Genomic DNA, 22465 nt, shown 5'->3' with positions numbered 1-22465 from the left:
GGCATTTTCCCCCAGAGAACTGCCGCTCACTGGATATTTTCTCTTTTTCGGACCATTCTCTGTAAACCCTAGAAATGGTTGTGTGTGAAAATCCCAGTAGATCAGCAGTTTCTGAAATACTCAGATCAGCCCGTCTGGCACCAACAACCATGCCACATTCAAAGTCACTTAAATCACATTTCTTCCCAATTCTGATGCTTGGTTTGAACTTCAGCAGATCGTCTTGACCATGTCTACATGCCTAAATGCATTGAGTTGCTGCCACGTGCAGGTGAACAGGTGTACCTAATGAAGTGGCCGATGAGTGTATATATATATATATATATAAAAATATATATTAAATATATATATACGTATAAAATATGTAGATGAAATACATTTTTCAGGCTTTAGAGGTCTGAGATGCATCCACCAATCACAGCTCTTGGTTGGTGATTTCACAGACCAATTATGTGCGACGCTACCAATTCCATTCACGTGGCAACCTTGCTATACCCCTATAGGCCTCAAGTACGGGAAATTTGGTTGAGTTACATTATAACTATGGGTGGCACGGTGGTGCAGTGGGTAGCACTTCTGCTTCACAGCAAGAAGGTCTTGGGTTCAAATCCCGCCCTGGGCCTTTTTCGGGTGCTCTGGTTTCCTCCCGCAATCCAGAGACATGTAGTGTTTTTATTGGTTTAAAATTCCCAAAACAACCAAAATACATTCTTCTAAAAGTCAAAAACTCATCAAGAAAAATAATCTAAGACAAAAATTGTAAACAAAATTTCAACATCAAAACAAAGAAAAGTCCATTCTTTAAATCAATAAACATCAATACATATGCCTAAAACACAAAATCACAACAACAGTATACATATATATATATATATATAGTATTTATTTATTTATTGTTTATTTTTAACACAGATATTCTCTGTTAAAAACAGTACATGTACTGGGTATATTTTTTTTTACTAATAAAGCTAAATATGAATGCATCCAAAATGATACTGCAATCTGCAAAACTGATAATGCATCCTTACACTGTCATATTATACTGTGTATTTGGCATGTTTTTATCACCCTCAAGAGAAACACATTATTTTTAAGGTGAGCCTCTGTCATTAAGTGTTTTTATACTGAGAAGAAATGATTATATATAGATATTAAGAAATTAGTGTACATAGCTCCCTGGGAGACAATCCAGAGAGAAAATGATACAGTAACGTGGGGAGGGGCTACACTTGATTGATGTATGACATCATTATTGAAGATCCAATCCAGTTACTGCATACACAGGAACAGAGGAGCACACAGCGTAATAGAGTCTATCAGAGAGTTATTAGAATCAGATCCATCAGGATTGAGTAGATTTATCACATATGTGTTTCTAAAGCAGTGACCTGCTACTATCTTCAGTTATGATTCTGCTTCCTGACCTCATAGAGTGCAAAGGCCAACTGGCTGGTTCCTCTCGGTCTCTAATGTCTGTCTATCGTGTGCCCATCTTTGTAATGTTGTGATTTTCTCTTCTGGTCCATTTGGTGGTGCTGTGCTGAGGATCTGATGTCTCTGTTCATCCAATCATTCAATGAATTTGGCACTGAGTGCCGCCTTCATTTTATTCAGGAAGCCAGGATGCGAGCACTCACTCCTGCGGAAGAAAGAAACACACACTGATCAAGGACCAGCAGGACTGAGCTCAACACAGGAGACATGGAGAAACTCACAGGTTTGGTGCTGAAAACTGACATCTAATTGTAAATGTGTAAAGAGAAGCAAAGACACTGAACACACCCCAGCTTCCACTCATGTGCATTTATACTTCATGATTAATAGAGCTTTTCTGGTAGCTGTGACACACCTGTGTTACTACACAACTGCAGCAGAGGTCAGGTTTATACTGCAGACAGAGCTAAAGACCCTGGTCATTCACCATGGAAACCAATCACACTCTTCTCCTGACTCTAGGGGATGATGTCACCCTCTGCAGCAGACTCACATGCCTCTATGAGCTCTGCTTGTACATTATTAGCAATATATAGAAAATAGTATGCAAAGCATTTTGGGAAAATTCTTAATTGTATTCTGACATATATGCATTAATTTGTAGCTTTCGTATGGATGTGGTGATTGGTTGTTAAATGTTCTGGTATACAGTGAATAAAGAAACAGACACATAAAGATTGAACAGCAGAAGCTGAAGCACAGACATAAGGAAACAACAGTCACATTGATACTGTTGGGCACTGAGAAATGATCACATATCCAGTGATGGAGGACAGAGTGTGGCACAGTGGGTAAGGAACTGCGCTTGTAACCGAAAGGTCGCAGGTTCGATTCCCGGGTAAGGACACTGCCGTTGTACCCTTGAGCAAGGTACTTAACCTGCATTGCTTCAGTATATATCCAGCTGTATAAATGGATACAATGTAAAGTGCTATGTAAAAAAGTTGTGTAAGTTGCTCTGGATAAGAGCGTCTGCTAAATGCCTGTAATGTAATGATTCATATTTTCACCAAATAACTGAAAATACACTAAATCCAGCAAATCAGAAAATCACAATAAAAGGCCATACCTGTCTGCTGCATGGGGGATGTCAGTGTAGACGACTCTGTCTCCCTCTTCATCGGTTGCAGCCACAGTAAAAACCAGATTCTGGTTAAAGGCTCTTTGCAGCAGCTTCAGCACCTCCCGGCTCTCTCGGCTTTTTCGTAACCAGGCCTGTGTTTTGATTCCAGTAAAGGGCTTCCCTGGGTTGGGATGGGCCTCCTGGACACAGAATTTAACACACAAGGCAAAGGGGACTGTAAAGAAGTAGATCTTATGTACTGTAGGTCTAAGGGCTCATGTTTTCAACTCAATTCAGTTTCATTTGTCTGCCAGTTTTATATATACACAAAAAAAGACTAAAAAGTGTACAGTTCACATGAAAACAAGAAATATTAAATTTGTGAATGACTGAGGCTGGGGCTGTGCTCAACATATTCATACAACAACATACTATAAGTTAATTTTGGATGATGCATGTATAAATACAGTGATTGCTGTCTTATGTTTATAGTTTTAAAAAAATTAAATGTGTGCATTTGTATTACAAATGAGGTGTTGTTTGAAATGTTCATTTCTATAGGTGATAAGCATGCATGACTGTTTTCTTTTTAATGTGTTTTGTGGGAGCGCACTGAACTTCAAAGGCTTTTGAGTTTATTTGTTTGTTCTTGGCTGGCATTACCTGATTTCTTTAAAATAATATTACGAATCACAATAAACAATTGTTGTGATCAGTGATTTTTCGTCAAATTCCTCTAATTTGGTTTTTTGAACAAAAAAAAAAAAAACGAATTTCCATGTGGATCAGTATCCTTGTTTAATAGTGACTCCTGTCTTGGGATATGTATCTGAAAGGGACCCCAGTATTGGGATATTTATCTGAAAGGGACTCCAGTATTGGGATATGTATCTGAAAGGGACCCCTGTATCGGGATATGTATTGTACAGTGACCCCTGTATCTGGGTATGTACTGTACAGTGACCCCTGTATCAGAGTATGTACTGTACAGTGACCCCTGTATCTGGGTATGTACTGTACAGTGACCCCTGTATCGGGATATGTACTGTACAGTGACCCCTGTATCGAGACATGTATTGTACAGTGACCCCTGCATCGGGGCATGTATTTTACTCTGAGATACCTGACAATAACCAGCATGAGGCTGAACTGCCAATAACCAAACAAATTAGATTACAAAAAGTATTTTAAAAACTCCACGACAGAAATAAAAAACACTGAAACAGCGGTGGGAAGAAGTCCTCAATGGGAAGTGATCTCAGGAGAAACCCGGCTATAGAGGGAGAAGAGCACTAGTACTATGAATGCTTAAAATATTGGTAACACTTTACAATAAGGTCACATGAATTGGCATTAACTAATGTAGTTGTTAACTAATAACTACTGGAAAGTTCATCTGTACAGGTGTGTTAAGGTATGTGTACATCATTAATTCATACTAACAACTACATTAGTTGATGCCAATTCATACTGGCATTTTAAAAAGCAATTCATGTATTTTTTTAATGGTTAACTAATTTTATCCTATGATTTGCTCATGTAAAAACAATCATGCAACCAATACATTAGTTAATGTATTTGTTCACTACTAACTAAATTTCATGCTTAATTAATGTATTTGTACATCATTAATCATCATGTTAAAAACTGCATTAATCAATGCCAATTCATATGACCTAATTGTAAAGTGTTATAAAGTGAGGGGCAATGGTGGCCCAGTGGTAGAGCTCCAGCTCCAGCCAACTAAGTGTCATAAAGCACCTTGGGTGTTATTTATAACCCCAAAGATGCATATTGAGACACAGCAGACCAGTATAATGAAATTAAACAGTAGCATGTTGAAGCGCTGCACTCTAATACTGGGATAATGGAAAGCAATGAAATATATGTTTTCTTTGGAAACAGAACGATGAAACAGCTTTGCAGTGACTCTGCATCCATGATGCTGCTGCAAAATTACATCTTTCCAAATCACATGAATCCAAGAGTACTGAATTATGAAGAATTATTAATAATCATCAGTTTCTTACTGTCTGTATTCCATTGGGAATATTGTAGGTAATAGAGAAAAAAACATTTCCAAGCAAGTCTTCGAAATGTTTCACGGTTATCTGTCCCTCTGGCTGGTCTCCCACCACTGTGAGTGCTGTTAGACACACTGGACACTGAAGACCAAGGCTTTCCACAGATCTCTCCAAACAGGCTGCACAGAACGCATGAGTACACATCAGCCTCTGCTTCTTCTGCAAGGGCTTCATGCAGAGGGGACAGGTCTCAGTAAAGCAGCCATAAATGCATGCCTTGGAGATCTTAGACATTTCACCCTTGCAGATGTCCTCCAGTTGCTGCTTCAGCTTAGAGACACATTTCCTCACAGCCTCAAAGGAGATGTGTGGGTTGATAGTGATGCTGGGTAAGTCTCCAGGTCCAGGAGGGACACAGAGAGACTGAGAGCTCTAATGAGTGAGAGAGAGAGAGAGAGAGAGAGAGAGAGGGAGAGAGAGAGAGAGAGAGAGAGAGAGAGAGAGAGAGAGAGAGAGAGAGAGAGAGAGAGAGAGAGAGAGAGAGAGACAGACAGAGAGAGAGAGAGAGAGAGAGAGAGAGAGAGAGAGAGAGAGAGCATCAGTATCAAACAGGGTGAGGATTAAGAATCAATGGAGCAAAATTGGGAGTAGTACTGTCAAGTTTGTACAGTCCGTCTGGACAACACTTAACACAAGATAAGAGGATAATAAAAACTGTGTCCTCATGTCCAAAGCATAAGTCAGAAATTCCAGTCAGATAAAGAATCAGGAACAGCTCCATTAGACAGCTCTGTCAAAGCCAGTGATGTTACCTGGAGGAAATGGATGTGATCCTCTGTGTGTGAAAGATGCTCCAGCTCAGTGTCTCTCCTCCTCAGCTCAGCAATCTCCTGCTCCAGTTGCTCCAGGAGTCCCTCAGCCCGACTCACTTCAGCCTTCTCCTGATCTCTGATCAGCTCTTTCACCTCAGTGCGCCTTCTCTCAATGGAGCAGATCAGCTCAGTAAAGATCCGCTCACTGTCCTCCACTGCTGCCTGTGCAGAGCGCTGTTAGGAGACACAGAGAGAGGAGGGCTGAACATTTTAACTAGGCCTTTCACTCAGCTTACTGGAACCCAAGACAGCCTGTTCCCCACAGTGTGGCTCAGTGGGATTGACCCCCACAATGCTGGAAAGTGGCCCAACACTGGGCCCAACACTGGCTGACTGGAGGAGAGCCCTGACTGAGCTCTGAAATGGCTCTTTCAGCAGCCAGCTGCTGTCTTCTCCTCTGGTCAGTACCCACCTTAAGTGACTGCACAGCCTGTCTCAGATCCTGCAGCTCCTTCTCTCTCTCCTGGATTCTCTGCTGGAATTTACTCTGTGTCACCCCCAGCTGCTTCTGTGGACATATATCAATCATTCCACAGTATCATTATTCTGGTCTGTACTATTGTCAAATTTCCGAATGTGGACAAAGTATATTTGCTCTTTTTCTTTTAGTTGCACTATTGTAAAATTTACAAGGCATATTGGCATTTTCATGAGATATGTCACTGTGTTCCAGTTCATTCAAATACAGTTTCAGGTCTGGCTACCTCTGACCACAACAATGAAAGGTGTACCTTTTGGCCAATTCCCTGTATCAGCTTCAATTCTTACAACAAACTTTGGAGCCATGGCTTTGAAAGCTGTATCATCAAACACAAAACTGCAAACGTTTCTGCCAGAGTAGCTCACAAAGTACTTCACTTTGTTGCAGGTAGCCACTATCTATAGCAGCAGAAAAACAGTGTCTGTTTATTTGTTATAACTTTAATAAGCTGTTACTTCAAATGACCACTTACATTTTTAACAGTACATTAAATCACACGTTTTCTTTTTTCACAATGTATCAGATACTCCATCTTTCTCGATCCTTTCCCTGCATCAGTACATCTATGTGCAGGATGTCACCTCCACCCATTTCACAATATGCCCGTTTGCTTAATCACCCCAATAATGACAAGAAAAACATGAATAGGGATATTTCCTTGACAGAAAATCTTGAACGTTAGCAGTCCTCTGTTTACAATTTAATGCATCACTAAATAACAGCACATGCATTCCCATGAGCTGTAGCATCATGATAATCGTTTCACCACCGATGCCACTGTCTTTTACAAAGCCGAGAAAGGTGAATCTTTTTTGTTGATCTCTGCACGCTCTAAGCCATGGCTGCTGTAATAAAAATGCTAAATATGCCAACTCATTTAAACAGCTCAGTTCACTTCCTGTTTTATGTGCTTAATCACTGTCTTGAACTGTCTGGACTTCAAACTTCAAGCCTACTTCATGGATCAGACATAAAGCTACACAGCTCAGAGAAATAGTGTATTCATACTCTGAAGTACATTCATAATACCTAGTAACGCAAAATATAAATGAAATTAAATTGTCACATTGTATTCCGGATGACTTGAACAGAATATATGCATTTGGATACAGGGAGTATTTTGAAAGATGTTTCCACTGTAGAATATATCTTTCATAGTAGAATAGAGGGAGCAAGTTATTCTCGTGTAGAGGCTTGCTGATTACATTTTTCCAAGTCCATGTCATAATGAATGAGTGATTGAGAGGACTTTCCATAGTGCAGCGTATTCCAAGGTTCCTATTAAAGCCAGCACTAAGCATAAAGTGATAAATTCCAGTTCTTACCTGTTTCTCAGTCCTTGCTGTTGCAACTGAAGCTGTATCATGGCCTCTGTGATCTTCAATTGTACAGAGATAACAGATAAACTGCTGATCGGTGCGACAGTAAATCTCGAGCGCTTTGTCATGACGAGAGCAGATCTTCTCCTGAAGGTTTCCAGTGGCTTTGACCAGATTATGCTTCTTAAGAGCAGGAGATTCATAGTGAGGCTGGAGATGAGTTTCGCAGTAAGAGGCCAGACACACCAAACAGGACTTGACAGCTTTGCCCTTTCTCCCAGTGCAGAAATCACACTCCACGTCTCCAGGTCCAGCGTAACAGTGAGCAGGAGGAGCAGCTTGGAGTCCTGTCTTCTTCAATTGTTCCACCACTTCATCCAGTAAGGTGTTTTTCTTCAGGACAGGCCTTGAGGTGAAAGTTTCTCTGCACTGGGGACAGCTGTAGACACCAGTATTATCATCCTGATCCCAGCAGCCCTTAATACAGCCCATACAGTAATTATGTCCACAGGGAATAGTCGCTGGATCCTTGAGTATATCCAGACAGATCGAGCAGCTCAACTGGTCCTGAACCAGAAGGCCTGCAGCCTGTGCCATTTTACTGCTCAAATTGACAGAGATTAGTTGTAGTCCAGAATGCAGTGTAGTTTCTCTGAATCTGTTTGAGAAAGAGCAGGAGATATTTCCTGGTTCTGAGAAGACCTCTGCTATTTTACTGTAACACTGACTAAGCCAAAGAGATAAGTTTCGTTTCTCTGAAACTGCGCACTTGAGAGAGAAAAAGTGGGAGTGACTTCCTGTAGGAGGCGTGGTGTTGGACTGTGGCCAGCTTTCAGATCAGAAGTACAGACAGAAAGTGGACTTTCTGTTTGTTTTGTCCAGTTTTTAATATTTACAAATTAATAAATGCTTACAGTAGTTCTGGCTTTAATAGTAACACATGGAAAAACTGCACTTTTTTATGTTATTTTAAAAAGCTATAGATAACAGAGAAACTGGTTGTTCTGCAGGGCACGGTGGCAAAGTGAATGGTACTGTCACCTCACCACAAATTAAGTGCAGAACTGCAACAACAACAAAAATTACAATCATCATGGCAAATAAAACCTTTGTGAACGACGATAGTAGTACATAATACTGTGTACTCATGGATGTATGTCCACAGATGCAGCTGGCAGCGACACAGAGTAAATTCCAGCAGAGAATCCAGGAGAGAGAGAAGGAGCTGCAGGATCTGAGACAGGCTGTGCAGTCACTCAAGGTGGGTACTGACCAGAGGAAAAGACAGCTGGCTGCTGGAAGAGCCATTTAAGGGCTCAGTCAGGGCTCTCCTCCAGTCAGCCAGTCAGGAGCTCAGTGTTGGGCCACTTCTTACCCCTGTGGGGCTCAATCCCACTGAGCCACACTTTGGGGAACAGGCTGCCTGGGGTCCCAGTAAGAGCTGAGTGAAATGCCTAGTTAAAATGTCCTCCTCTCTCTGCGTCTCCTAACAGCGCTCTGCACATGCAGCAGTGGAAGACAGTGAGAGGATCTTTACTGAGCTTATCCGCTCCATTGAAAGAAGGTGCTCTGAGGTGAAAGAGATGATCAGAGATCAGGAGAAGTCTGCAGTGAGTCGGGCTGAAGGACTCCTGGAGCGACTGGAGCAGGAGATTGCTGAGCTGAAGAGGAGAGATGCTGAGCTGGAGCAGCTTTCAACCACAGAGGATCACATCCACTTCCTCCAGGTAACATCACTGGCTCTGACAAAGCTGTCCAATGGAGCTGTTTCTGATTCCTTATTGAACTGGAATTTCTGAATCACGCTGTGGACCAGTTTCTTTCGGTACTGGTCAGACAGTGCTGTGATCACTTTGCTAATTAATTTTAATCTCTCTCTCTCTCTCTCTCTCTCTCTGAAAGAGCAACTGGAGGATGTCTGCAGAAGGGAAATATCTAAGATCTCCAAGGCAGACAGAGCAGTGGGCATTTATGGCTGCTTTACTGAGACCAGGGAGCCCTCAGTAGCCAGTGCCTCAGCAGCTGAAGTGGAGGCCTGTCCCCTCTGCATGGAGCCCTTGCAGAAGAAACAGAGGCTGACATGTACTCATGCCTTCTGCGCAGCCTGCTTGAAAAAATCTGTGGAAAGCCTTGGTCTTCAGTGTCCAGTGTGTCTAAAAGCACTCAGAGTGCTGGGAGACCAGCCATGGGTACATAGGTATAGCTTTACACATGACTATACATCATGCTGCATTACATACATTATTCCCAATGGAATACAGATGGTAAGAAATTGATGTTTATTAAATTATTCTTCATTATTAAATAATGTTGATGTGATGTGACTGGGAAAAATTCAATTTTGCAGAAGTTACATGAATGGAGTTCACTGCAATTCTATTTCATCAATTTGTTTCTGAAGAAAAAACACATTTCATTGCATTCTACTGTTTGAGTAATAGAATGAAGGTCTCCCATACGCTACTTATTTGTTTCATTATATTGGCCTAATGTGTCTCAGCATCTTGTCTATTATTATTCTGAGCGCTGTTGTAGTCTGTAAGTCCCGGTCACTTGTCTCCCCAGTACTGTCTCTGTGTCTGTGTTCCCTGAGCTGCTTCACTCCCCTGTACTTGTGTGATTTCACTATTCAGGTGGTTCCGGGTTTTCGTGGTTTCCCCCCCTTCCTTCCAGTCTCGTTTTTTAAAGTACTTCCTACTTATTTCTAGTTTACTAATTTCTACTAATCCTTACTAACTTATAGATTGTAAAGTACTAACCTCATTAATATACTAACATGTGAATATTACTAATGGACTAACACACACTAGTTTTGGGTTTTTGATAGTTTAGATCACTATACTAATACATTAACCAGTCTCCCCTTTTTCCATGCTGCGCTGTAGCTCCGCCCCTTTTCTTTCTAGCCTGCTCTAACACTGAGTTCTGCAATTGCCTGCACCTGTCTCTTGCTCTGACTGCACCTCTCTCTCTCTGCACGCGTTTTACCTGCTTAACCCAGGCCGTCTATTATCATTGTTGTCTATGTGATTCCAGTCCACGTTTTGTCAGTCCCCTGTCATTTTATTAGTTATCCTAATGTTCTTCACCTGGATGTTGTTTGTTACTCCTCCCTCACTCACTTGACCCCTCCTTGATTGTTACCTTCCCCAGTGTATAAATGTCAGTCTTTTCCACCAGTTCAGCGTGAGAACGTTGATCGAATTCATTGTGCCGATTGTTAGTAAGCCTTTGTCTATCGAGATTCCTGCGACACCCCTTTGTATGACTTCGAGTTTGCCTGCCCCTTTTGGTTTTGTTTGCTTCTGGTTTGACCTTTGCTTTGCCTTGACTTCTCTTTTGCCTGTCCCTTTGTACCTTCGCCACTCTGATCTCCTGGTTTTTGACTTTTCGCCTGTTTTTTCACTATTCTTTTGGAAACTCGATTCGGCACCGTACTCTCTCTGATTACCTGGCTTCGAACCTCGGACTGAATAAAGACAACGTTTTTTGGATTTCCCTGGTCTGCGTGTGGGTCCTTAGAACATCACAGCGCAGTAGTATGTTTGTGTTGGTCAGCTCTCCCATGTAAAAACTCAGATTTTTTTAAACCTTTATATCTCCTCCATTTCAAAACCGATCTCAATGCCAATTGCAGGTTGACTACAATCACCATGAACTTGCCAACTACTGATTCTGGTAATAGATACACACCATTACTATGTTGTGGATTAAATTTGAATGAGACAAAATGTCCATAGACTTAACATGGGGAGACACAATGCTAACTTACAAACTCCGGCTAGCTTCTCCAAGTGTGTATAATTCAGTCGTTCTAAAGTTCTAAACGAGCATTACTGTAGATGAGAACACCAGGAGAGCGTTATGTCCAGAGATGTTGTCACAGGCAGGCAGGCAGGCAGGCAGCAGCAGATACTCACATCGACAGTAGCCATTCGCACTGACTTGCCTAAGTGACAATCACTTAATTTGTGATAAAGTGTCGGATCGAGTAAAGTGAGGGCAGCCAAAAGAGACCAGCTAGGTCGGGGGAAAAACACCGAAAACTTAGCTAGGTTGATCTATTCTGAGTTGCACTCCATCTTCAGGGGCGTGCAATTTAGCTAATCGCTAATAGTGACAGCAGGAGCCAGTCACTCAGTCACACACTGACTCTGTCAGACATGGATCCAGTAAAGCAAGGGCGAAACCACCATGGTGCTATACTGCGTATGTTTTTGAAAAATATATAATGTAAGCATTTGATAAACTACCATACAATCTAATACGTGTTTTAGGATTATGTTTTGAATTTTATATGGTAATAATTTCCAGGGATGGTTTAGTCATAATAATACCAAGTTTTACTAATTAAACCTCCCAGTGCAAAACCTAAGGAAAAGTTTTCACCTTAATGTTTGCATTTGCCGAAACCCTCAAAAGACAGGAAATTAAATTGATCAGCCCTAACGATACAGAGGTTAGTATGCAATAAATATCCCGATGCAGGGATCATTATAAAATCATATCTTGATACAAATGAGAATTTTAATATTTAATTGAATAGTCATTTGGTAGTGCGAATGCATGAATTTCATGAAATGGAATGTATAGAAACTATAAACAAGACAGAAACCACTGTATCGATACATGCATCTTCAAAAGTGAACTTATATATTTCTGAGCGCAACCGAGATTAGGCTCAGTCTTTCCCAAATTTCCTATTTCCTGTTTCCCTGTTTCCCTCAGTAAAAACCGGCAAATTAAATTAAATTGAAACTTAAATTGAACATCCACACATATGTATATATACATGCACAGTTTCTCTTTTCCCTGTGTGTTACATTCTGTGTTCAGGAGGCCCATCCCAACCCAGGAAAGCCCTTTACTGGAATCAATACACAGACCTGGTTACCAAAAAGCCAACAGGGTCAGGAGGTGCTGAAGCTGCTGGAAAGAGCCTTTGACCAGAGGCTGGTTTTTACTGTGGCTGCAACCGATGGAGCTGAAGACAGAGTCGCCTTCACTGACATCCCCCGTGCAAGAAACTCGTAGGGCCTTTTAGTGTGATTCTCAAATTTTCAGGATTTTGTGTATTTTTTACATTTTTAAATTTTTACATTCATTGTCTTTGCTTCTCTTTACACATTTACAGTTTACATGCCTGCACATTTCAACACCAAACCTGTGAGTTTCTCCATGTCTCCTGTGTGGAGCTCAGTCCCACTGCTCTTTGATCAGTGTGCTTTCTTTCTTCCACAGGAGTGAGTGCAGAAAGCCTGGTTTCCTGCAGGAAGTGAAGGCGGCGCTCAGAGCCAAATTCATTGAATGATTGGATGAACAGAGACGTCAGATCCTCAGCACAGCACCACCAAATGGACAAGAAGGGAAACACTCTGAAGATCACCACATTTCAAAGATGGACACGCAATAGATAGACATTAGAAACGGAGAAGAACCAGCCAGTTGACCCTTGCCGTTTATGAAGTCAGAAAGCAGAATGATAACTGAAGATAGTGGCAGGTCACTGCTTTAGAAACACATATGTGATAAATCTACTCAATCCTGATGGATCTAATTCTGCTGACTCTCTCATAGACTCTATTATGCCGTGTGCGCCTCTGTGCCTTTGTTTGCAGTAGCTGTGTTGGGTCTTCATTAATGATGTCATACAATCATTGGCCTATTTGAAGCAATCACTTGACTTTCTCCTCCACGGCAAGCAAAACTGAAACACAGCGATTTGATTCAAAGCAGTGTCACTGAAAGCACACATCAACGCTGCCTGTTGTTCAGTTTTAATGAGGCTTCGCTCTACCACTTTGTTAAGTCTGCGTTGCAGCCTGTAAACAGTATGGAGAGACGTGAGTTGCTGCCAGGATCCGGTTCAAAGCCCTGACCCTTGCCTACCCTGCAGCCAACAGGACAGCCCCCGTCTACTTGCAGGACATGATTCGATCCTATGTCCCTGCTCGACCACTCCGCTCTGCGGCAGCAGGGCGCCTTGTAACCCCTCCCACCCGACCAAAGGGATCACAGAGCTTCTCCACCCTAGCTCTGTCATGGTCCTGTTTTCCTGTCTGTGTTTCCCCTGTTGGGCCGCCAGATGGCGGCACTTCTGTTTTGTGTCCTGCTCCCCCCCTGTTAATTGTATGATTGTTTCATTGTCTCGTTATCCCATCATTGTTCCCACCTGTGTCTTTTCCCCTCCTTCTGGTTTGATTGTTTTTTGAGTTCACCTGTGTCTTGTTACCCCTTGTCTATTTAAGTTCTCTGTTCCCTTGACTCAGGTGCTGGTTCCTTGTGTTTGTTTCCAATCTCTGTTTGCAAACCGTATTTACCTGCCTGCGTTTGTTCTGACTTGTGTTTGTCCCCGAGTTGCCTTTGTTCTAACTTGTGTTTGTTCCCGACTAGCGTTTGTTGAGACCCATTGTACCTGCCTGCGTTTTTTACCTGTTTGTGTTTTGTTCCTGACTTGTGTTTGTTTCCTACCTGTGTTTGCTTCCGACTTGTGCTTGTTCCTGACCCATATGTATTTTCTGGTGTTTCTTTTATGTGTTTGCCTGTGTGTTCCACCTGCCTGTACCCTGCCTGCCTGCCTGCCTGTGTTCTGTTCTGTGTTTTGTTCTTAAGAATGTTTCGAGTTTGTTGTTTTGCCCTTTGTGGCCTTGCCTGTTCCCTGTTTGTTTGCTTTTTTTTGTGTGAGTAAAATCTTTGTTAATTTTCCCTTTGAGTTTTGTGTTTTTTTTTTTGTTTTTTTTCTTTTCTCCCCCCACTCTGCGCCTGGGTCCCAGCACCCGTACTGTCACAGGCTCCCCAGTGGTGGAACGAACTCCTCGTCCCTCTCCGAACCTCCCCCTCACTACCCATCTTCCGCCGTGGCCTGAAGACTCATCTCTTCAGACTATACCTAGACTAACCACCACCACGCTGTATATTTCACTCTAAATCCCCCCCCCCCCCCCTTTTTTTCATGACACTTGTTACAAGTTGCCCCATCCCAGCACTTTTTGGTAATTTGCATTTTTCCTAATACTGTAGCTTATTCTTCTGCCTAGTTGGCTTTGCAGAGGTTAGGTCTGAATAGTGTTCACTGTATGAACTAAACTGTGTTCTTGGCTAGAAATAGCTGTACAAAGTAAGTATTGTATCTGGCTGAACCCGTGTTTAGTAGTTGTCTATGATCATGAAATGCACTTTTTGTACGTCGCTTTGGATAAAAGTGTCTGCCAAATTAATGTAATGTGAGTTGGAGTTTTGGGGGTTAGGGTGCACAAAGAAGAGTGAAGTGGTGCACAGTAACATAGAGAAAGGGGAGGCTGCCTGACATAAACCACCCTCCATGTGTATATTTGCCATTTATGTAAATGGGGTAGAGCAGAGAGGGTTAGAGACAGAGCCAAACCCTCAGGCGTATGGGTGGATTCACACATGGGTTGAGAGTCACCGGCCTTGCAGACCGTGCTACACTGTGTCTCCTGGTAAAGATGGTTTTAGGATGAGAAGAGTTTAATGTTATAGAAGCATGTCACTCAGATTGTTTTGGTGGAGCTCTGTGTATTACTGTGGAATACATTTTTTTGTATTCCACAGGGGGGGAGGGGGGTTGTTACAAAAGCATGACAGATTATTATGGTGGAAATCTATGTGTTACAATTCTGGGGAGTGGGGAGCTATAAACTGTTAAAAAAGACTGAGGGGGGCGGGGGGCACAAAGTCCACTTTCTGATCGTCTGTTCTGAGGCTGGCCTCAGTCCAACACCACACCTCCTGCAGCTGTGGGTAGAACCAGGAAGTCACTCCCACATTCTCTGCTGAGCAGTTTCAGAGAAACGAAACTTAACTCTGTCTTTATCAGTGTGAGCGATAAAATAGCAGAGTCCAGTCTCGGGGTGGGTCTGCTCAGAACCAGGAAATATCTCCTGCTCATTCTCATACAGATTCAGAGAAACTACACTACATTCAGGGCTAAAACTAATCTGTCACTTTGAGCAGTAAAATGGCACAAGCTGTAGGTCTTCTGTATCAGGATCAGTTCAGTTGCTCGATCTGTCTGGATCTACTGAAGGATCCGGTGGCTATTCCCTGTGGACACAGTTACTGTCTGGGCTGTATTAAGGGCTGCTGGGATCAGGATGATCATACTGGTATCTACAGCTGTCCCCAGTGCAGACAGACCTTCTCTCCAAGGCCTGTCCTGAACAAAAACACCATGCTGGCTGAAGTGGTGGAGAAACTGAAAAAGACAGGACTCCAAGCTGCTCCTCCTGCTCAATGTTACGCTGGACCTGGAGACGTGGCATGTGATGTCTGCACTGGTAGAAAGTGCAAAGCTGTCAAGTCCTGTCTGATGTGTCTGGCCTCTTACTGCGAAACTCACCTCCAGCTTCACTATGAATCTCCTGCTCTCAAGAAGCATAATTTAGTCAAAGCCACTGGAAATCTGCTGGAGAAGATTTGCTCTCATCATGACAAACTGCTGGAAATTTACTGTCGTACCGATCAGCAGTTTATCTGTTATCTGTGTACAATTGAAGATCACAAAGGCCATGAAACAGTCTCACTTGCAACAGAAAGGACTGAGAAACAGGTAAGAACTAAAATGTGTTGCTAAGAAATGCTATTTTTTGTCTATAACAAGTAGGCTTGAAGTTTCAAATCCAGTGATAAAGCAAATAAACCAAGGAATGAACTGAGCGGTTTTACTGAATCGACATATTAGTATTGTTAGAACAGCAGCCATGGCTTAGAGCATGCAGAGAGGAACATGTTCACCTTTCTCAGCTTTATTAAAGACAGTGGCATCGGTGGTCAGTGATGTAGGTTTCGTTTGAACATTGGGGGGGGGACATATTAAGCGGAGGATCTGGTGGTCCTCCCCCCAGGAAATTTTGAGCGTCAAACACTTCATTTCCTGCATTCTGGTGATTTTTCATGCACCAATTTGTGCCTTTTCTGCATCCATTTAAAAATCCTCTACTTCTTTCATGTTTTTATTTGGGGGGAGGGGACAAATGCACGCGTTCTAAATATTGAGGGGGACGTATCCCCTGCGCCCCCCCCCCCGAGATCTACACCTATGTTGGCGGTGAAATGTATGATATCTGCAGCTCGTGGGAATGCTCCTCCTGTATCAGTACAGCTATGGACAAAATTTCAGCCTTCAAATCACTCCACCAATCTATTTAATCACCATGATAACAGCATGAAAAACAGAATAGGGATTTTTTTTTTTTTTTTTGTAAAGTCACACAAAAGCTAATACTGACAAAATAAATGTCACGCCCAGGGAGTGGAATGATTGTCGACGTAGGAGGTGATCATTGGTGGCTGTGTTCTGTGGGCGTAACCTACCTCGCATATTAGGTTTCAGCCAACTGTTGGCCATGAAGGTGAATGTGTCAGGAGTTCTCTTGGCATACGTTCCAACTGTTTATTTTCTTACCTTCTTTCTTCTTATCATTGCCTCCTTACCTAGTATGGAAGGCCAAATGGGTGAAAGATACGTGAAATTGACATGTCTAGAATCAATGTCACCTCATTCTATTCCATTATTTAATCTCCTTGCTTGCCCCGTCGGAGGACGCAAGGACGGAGGTTTCGAGGAAATGCGTATAAGGCAATTGGAACGTCCTTGCTCTTTCAAGCGTCAGTTTGAAGCCACGCCAATTACAGACGTGGCAGATGGGGAGAGGTGGGTCCACAGGTCCACTGTTCCAAAAAAAATTCTTCCGCAAAGAATGCATTCGTGTTTCTTCCTCAATGATTCTTCGAGAGGCTGCCTGCTCCTAGCTCCTTAAAGGAACATTTAATGGGTTTGCCTGTCCTTAAAGATGGCGCACCTGGATCAATTTCCATGTCAGTCAAGGGCCTCTGAGACAAAGGACAAATGAAATAAGCAATTAGAATGCATCCACATTGACAACGCGTGAATTCAGATGTAGATTTCATGTATTTTCGACCTGTTTGGCCTTCCATACTAGGAAAGGAAAGGAAGCAAGGAGGTAAGAAAATAAGTGGTTGAAATGCACACTTGGCCTGTCCTTACGATGCCATCCCTGAGCACATTGGTAAATAAATTTCCTCTTCTTGGACTGGATGTTGTCATCTCATTTTTGAAGTCCCTGAAGTTTGCTCCTGGGGTATTTTCACCTCTTCAAAGAGGAAATATCGGATACATCTTGTAAAATAAGTACATGTTACATGTGTCAGGTGATGTACTTTTTAAAATACAATTGGTCACTTAAACATAATATTAAAATTACCAATGAACAGAGATACTTTTGCTGTGTTGTCTACGGATAATGAGCAATTGCAACAGTCTTGACTGCAGAGCTGCTCGGTCACTCAAGCAGAAAAGGTTGCAAGCAGTTTTCAGTTTAATGATGTAGCTTTAGGAGCAATGGCTCCAAAGTTTGTTGCATGAATTGAAGCCAATGTAGAGAACTGTCCAATGGTTCAGCTTTGATCACTGTGGTCAGAGATAGTTAGGCCTGACACTGTATTTTAATGAATTGGGACTCAATGACATACAGCATCTCATGAAAATGTGAATATGCCTTGTAAATTATTTGACAGTTTAAAAAAAAAAAGAAAATGGAAAAATACTTTGTCTGAAATCTCTCTGAATGATTACAGTAGTACATAGTACAATCATGATTCAGTGGAACGATTGATGTCTGTCCACAGGAGCAGCTGGGGGCAACACAGAGTAAATTCCAGCAGAGAATCCAGGAGAGAGAGAAGGAGCTGAGGGATCTGAGAAGGGCTGTGCAGTCACTCAAGGTGGGTACTGACCAGAGGAGAAGACAACAGCTGGCTGCTGGAAGAGCCATTTAAGGGCTCAGGCAGGCTTCTCCAGTCAGCCAGACAGGAGCCCAGTGTTGGGCCACTTTCCAGCCCTGTGGGTCTTAATCCCACTGAGCCACCCTGTGGGGCACAGGCTGTCTGGGGTTCCAGTAAGATCTGAGTGAAAGGCCCATTTAAAATATACAGCCCTCCTCTCTCTGTGTCTCCTAACAGTGCTCTGCACAGGCAGCAGTTGAGAACAGCGAGCGGATCTTCACTGAGCTGATCCGCTCCATCGAAAGAAGGTGCTCTGAGGTGAAAGAGCTGATCAGAGATCAGGAAATGGTTGAAGTGAGTCGGGCTGAAGGACTCCTGGAGCGACTGGAGCAGGAGATTGCTGAGCTGAAGAAGAAAGATGGTGAGCTGGAGCAGCTTTCACACACGGAAGATCACATCAATTTCCTCCAGGTAAAATTTATATTATTTTATTTATCTTTGTTTATCCAGGAGAGTCCTATTGAGATTAATATCCATTTTGAGGGTATGTTTGGCAGGTGAAAATGCTGAGTGGTTAAGTACTTTGGAAAACAACTAGCCACAGAGGCTTGTGAGCCAAAAGGTTAATGTCAAGCCCTGTTTATAAGTAATTTCAACCGAAATTGGACCATGAATGGATCCATAAGGTATCCCATTGTAAACTAAATAGCTGGACTTCTGACCTTGAACAAATACACCTTGGGAACAGTTTTTTTTTTTTTTAAAGGCTCCCTGAGAGAGCGGCCTATTGGAGCTGCTCCTGACTCTTTATCTGAGTGGAATTTATAGTCCCACACTGTGGAAATGTTCACTTTCTGTCCCTAATCTTGTCCAGATTGACTGTCAGTGACCATTTCTGACAGTACTGACCTGAGAGTGACAGACTTTGTTGAGACACATCTCTCTTGGGTGTTGTGTCTGTATACAGTACATTTTGCCATTTTGCTCTTAATGCTGTGTGTCTTTTGTGTCACTAATGCATTGTTTTTGGTTGCTACTGTTCAACAAGTACCTCTGTCTGTCTGTCTGTCTGTCTCTCTCTCTCTCTCTCTCATTAGATCTCAAAGTCTCTCTATGTCCCTCCTGGACTTGGAGACTTGCCCAGCATCACTATCAGTCCACACATCTCCTTTGCGGCTGTGAGGAAACGTGTGTCTGAGCTGAAAGAGCGACTGGAGGACGTCTGCAAGGGTGAAATGTCTAAGATCTGCAAGGCAGGCAGAGCAGTGGGCATTTATGGCTGCTCTACTGAGACTGGAGAAGAGGAGGTCTGTCCCCTCTGCATGAAGCCCTGGCAGAACAAGCTGAGGCTGATGTGTACTCATGCCTTCTGTGAAGCCTGTCTGCGTGACTCTGTATCTAGAGTGGGTCGTCAGTGTCCAGTGTGTCTAACAGCACTCACAGTGGTGGGAGACCAGCCAGAGGGACAGATGAACGTGAAACATATGAAAGACTTCTTTGGAAAAGAATGTTTCTGTATTACCTACAATATTCCCAGTGGAATACAGACAGTAAGAAACTGAGGTTTATTCAAGAATTATTCATAATTCCCTACTCTTGGATTAATGTGATTTGGAAATATATATGATTTTGCAGAAACAACATGAATGCAATTCACTGCAAAGCTGTTTTGTCATTTTCCTTTAAAAAAACAACTTTTCATTGCTTTTTATTATTTCAGTAATAGAGTGCAGTGCCTCAACATACTGCTGTATTGTTTTAGAATACTGGCCTAAACTGTCTCAATATACAATAAAATATATACAAAAGCCTTAGAACTTCAGTGCGCTCCAACTAAACACATTACAATGAAAACAGTCATGCATGCTAATCACCTTTATAAATTTGCATTTAAAATAACACTATTTCATATCACCATATCACTATGTGTGCATTTCAAAGCAAGGGATTTTTTTAAACTATAAAAATGAGCCAGAAATCACTTTATTGGTACATGCACCACCCAAAGTGAACTGTTTTCCTTTTTTTTGTGACTGGCAAACAAGTGGAACTGAATTGAATTGGAAACTGAACATGCACACACTTGTAAATACATACATAAGATCATTCCCCTTTCCCTGTGTTATATTCTGTGTCCAGGAGGCTCATCCCAACCCAGGGAAGCCCTTTACTGGAATCCAAACACAGGCCTGGTTACCAGACGAGTCATGGTTCCAGGATGTCAAGGCTGTGCTGAAGCTGCTGGAAAGAGCCTTTGACCAGAAGTTGGTTTTTACTGTGGCTGCAACCGATGGAGCTGAAGACAGAGTCGTCTTCACTAACATCCCCCATGCAAGAAACTTGTAAGGCCTTTTAAAGTCATTTCCAACTTTTCCCATTTCCAGGATTTGGAGTATTTTAAATTTTTCAACGCAAATATGAATAATTATGTAATATGGCAAGGAAAAGATACAGTATATGTTGGTTCAGATGCAGGTATGGGATTTGTGATCATCTCCCAGAGACTAGCGGTATCAATGTGACTGTTGTTTCCTCAGCTTCCTGTGCTTCAACTTCAGCTGTTGAATCTTTATGTTTCTGTGTGTTTATTCACTGAGCTGCTATTGGTTGCCTTATACCAGAACATCCATTAACCAATAACGACATTTATACAAAAGCAGCATATTAATGCATAAATGTCAACATGGAAATGAGGATTTTCCCAGGATGCTTTGTACACTGCTAATGATATATAGTAGCAACAGAGCTCATAGAGGCATGTGAGTCTGCTGCAGAAGGTGACATCATCCCCTAGAGTTAGGATAAATGCATGATTGGTTTCCATGGTGATGGACCAGGGTCTTTAGCTTTGTCTGCAGTATAAACCTGACCTCTGCTGCAGTTGTGTAGTAACACAGGTGTGTCACAGCTACCAGAAAAGCTCTATTAATCATGAAGTATAAAAGCACATGAGTGGAAGCTGGAGTGTTTTCAGTGTCTTTGATTTACTTGACACATTTACAGTTACATGCCTGGTCATTTCAGCACCAAACCTGTGAGTTTCTCCATGACTCCTGCGTAGAGCTCAGTCCTGATGCTTCTTGATCAGTGTGTGTTTCTTTCTTCCACAGATATGAGTGTAGAGCTGATCGTTTTCTGTCCAATGTACAGGATGCACTCAACTTCAGAGGCATTCACTTATTGAAGGAATAGAGACATCAGACCCACCCACTCAGTACAGCACCACCAAATGGACGAGAAGAGAAACACTCAGAAAAACACCACATTTACAAAGAGACCAATATGGACAGACATTTAAAACCAAATATGAACCAGTCTGTTGCCTTTTGTCCTCTCTGGCTTTATGGAATTTTTTTTGTAAAATCACATGACTCTTATTTGTCCTATTTTTATCAAGTATGTTAAATATGTTATCCATCTAAGATATGTAAGATTCTACTATGGTCAGAATTATAGGTCCAACATTGTTTTGAAACTTATACATTTCAAAATGTATGAATATAGAAAAACTACATTTAGAACATATCTTCAACTCACCAGTGACCAATAGGTTGTAAAAAGTAGGAATAAAAAATGTTCAAAATCAAGCAAAAATAAAATTTTAAAATTTGTTACTGAAACTTTAATACTAACAGGCAAATTAATCATTACTTGTTAATTATTATTTAATATTGAGGGGCATTCCATGTCATTTCTCACAGAAAGTGAGTTTTAACACCCACAATCTCAGGTATTTCCTGTCATTAGGAACAGATAAAATAAGCATTCATGTAATATTATTTTGTAGTCATATAAATTGACCTGTGTGCTAATTGAGGCACTCAAATTGTGCTTTTTTTTTTTTTTTTTTTTGCATGGTTCACATAATATTCTGTAAATAAAGAACGCAACATTCAATTTGTACCAACATTTGTTTCCTGGTGATTATTAAGACGTGTGGAATCCAAACAAATGGTCGGAATCCACCCACAGACCCTCCAACCCCCACAGCAATAGTATATAACATCACTTCTCAGTGTTTGGTCAGTAACATGGAGCTATGGCTCGGAGTACGGCTTGTTCATAGTAATGCATTCTCAGTGAATATGTTGTTGGTTATTTTCCCCTGTACAGATTAATTAGGATTCTACTGAGCATGCTGGCCAGTGCACTTTCCCAGGACATCACACACTGTGCACGGTCACACACGCACACACACACACACACTCACACACACAGGCACACGTGTACACACACACACACACACGTGCGCGTGCACACGCACACTCACACACACAGGCACTCGTGTACACACGCACACACACACACACACACAATATATATATTATATATATATATATATATATATATATATAGCTATGCATCATACACATATATTGCCGAAGCTATTTTCTACATGCTCAATAGAAAAACGTAGCCTCTGGAACAGCTTGCCTGAGAAGCTGAGG

At 42.0% G+C, this 22465-nt stretch overlaps 2 protein-coding genes and 3 long non-coding RNA genes across 6 annotated transcripts in view; 3 read left to right on the top strand and 2 right to left on the bottom strand.

Annotated features, from left to right (window-relative positions):
* The window catches only part of LOC118225477 (E3 ubiquitin/ISG15 ligase TRIM25-like), an 81799-nt gene extending 73787 nt beyond the window's left edge, over positions 1-8012 (bottom strand). Inside the window, exons 1-4 of the mRNA XM_035413939.1 lie at positions 7260-8012; positions 5866-5961; positions 5394-5627; positions 4858-5013 (exon numbers count right to left, since the gene is read on the bottom strand). Coding sequence (XP_035269830.1) covers positions 4858-5013; positions 5394-5627; positions 5866-5961; positions 7260-7850 — 1077 coding nt within the window. The 5' untranslated portion in view covers positions 7851-8012. The remainder of the gene's footprint in view (positions 1-4857; positions 5014-5393; positions 5628-5865; positions 5962-7259) is intronic.
* Positions 1339-4849, bottom strand: LOC118225509. The gene is made up of 3 exons (XR_004764839.1): positions 4588-4849; positions 2564-2757; positions 1339-1639 (listed from the first exon to the last, which is right to left on the bottom strand). It is a non-coding gene; the product is annotated as an uncharacterized LOC118225509 (long non-coding RNA).
* A 105-nt stretch (positions 8013-8117) lies between the features above and the next one.
* LOC118225506 lies at positions 8118-8974 on the top strand. The gene is made up of 3 exons (XR_004764836.1): positions 8118-8284; positions 8419-8514; positions 8747-8974. It is a non-coding gene; the product is annotated as an uncharacterized LOC118225506 (long non-coding RNA).
* A 181-nt stretch (positions 8975-9155) lies between these two features.
* Positions 9156-12834, top strand: LOC118225507. Its single transcript, XR_004764837.1, has 3 exons — positions 9156-9517; positions 12090-12283; positions 12495-12834. It is a non-coding gene; the product is annotated as an uncharacterized LOC118225507 (long non-coding RNA).
* A 2157-nt stretch (positions 12835-14991) lies between these two features.
* On the top strand, positions 14992-21924 carry LOC118225476 (E3 ubiquitin/ISG15 ligase TRIM25-like). 2 transcript variants are annotated; one of them, XM_035413934.1, is made up of 6 exons: positions 14992-15822; positions 17922-18017; positions 18255-18488; positions 19115-19567; positions 20157-20359; positions 21168-21924. In XM_035413934.1, the coding sequence occupies exons 1-6, from the start codon at positions 15232-15234 to the stop codon at positions 21199-21201; spliced, it is 1611 nt and encodes a 536-aa protein (XP_035269825.1). In that variant the 5' UTR covers positions 14992-15231; the 3' UTR covers positions 21202-21924. The 2 variants fall into 2 exon arrangements, with proteins under 2 accessions (XP_035269825.1, XP_035269824.1); XM_035413933.1 differs by having other exon boundaries at positions 14996-15822; positions 21128-21924.
* Positions 21925-22465: the final 541 nt, after the last annotated feature.

The sequence above is a fragment of the Anguilla anguilla genome, chromosome 4 (genome assembly GCF_013347855.1).
Source record: "Anguilla anguilla isolate fAngAng1 chromosome 4, fAngAng1.pri, whole genome shotgun sequence".
NCBI classification, from domain to species: domain Eukaryota; kingdom Metazoa; phylum Chordata; class Actinopteri; order Anguilliformes; family Anguillidae; genus Anguilla; species Anguilla anguilla.
Note: the sequence above shows the minus strand (reverse complement) of the source record. Positions and strands in the feature narration are given on the sequence as shown.

Bases quoted from the DNA above. Each gene is read 5' to 3' on its own strand.
- LOC118225476 (XM_035413933.1), top strand. From the start codon at position 15,232: ATGGCACAAGCTGTAGGTCTTCTGTATCAGGATCAGTTCAGTTGCTCG. The intron at 18,018-18,254 runs GTGGGTACTGAC...GTCTCCTAACAG, and splicing joins GGGCTGTGCAGTCACTCAAG to TGCTCTGCACAGGCAGCAGT. The intron at 19,568-20,156 runs GTAAGAAACTGA...TTCTGTGTCCAG, and splicing joins TTCCCAGTGGAATACAGACA to GAGGCTCATCCCAACCCAGG.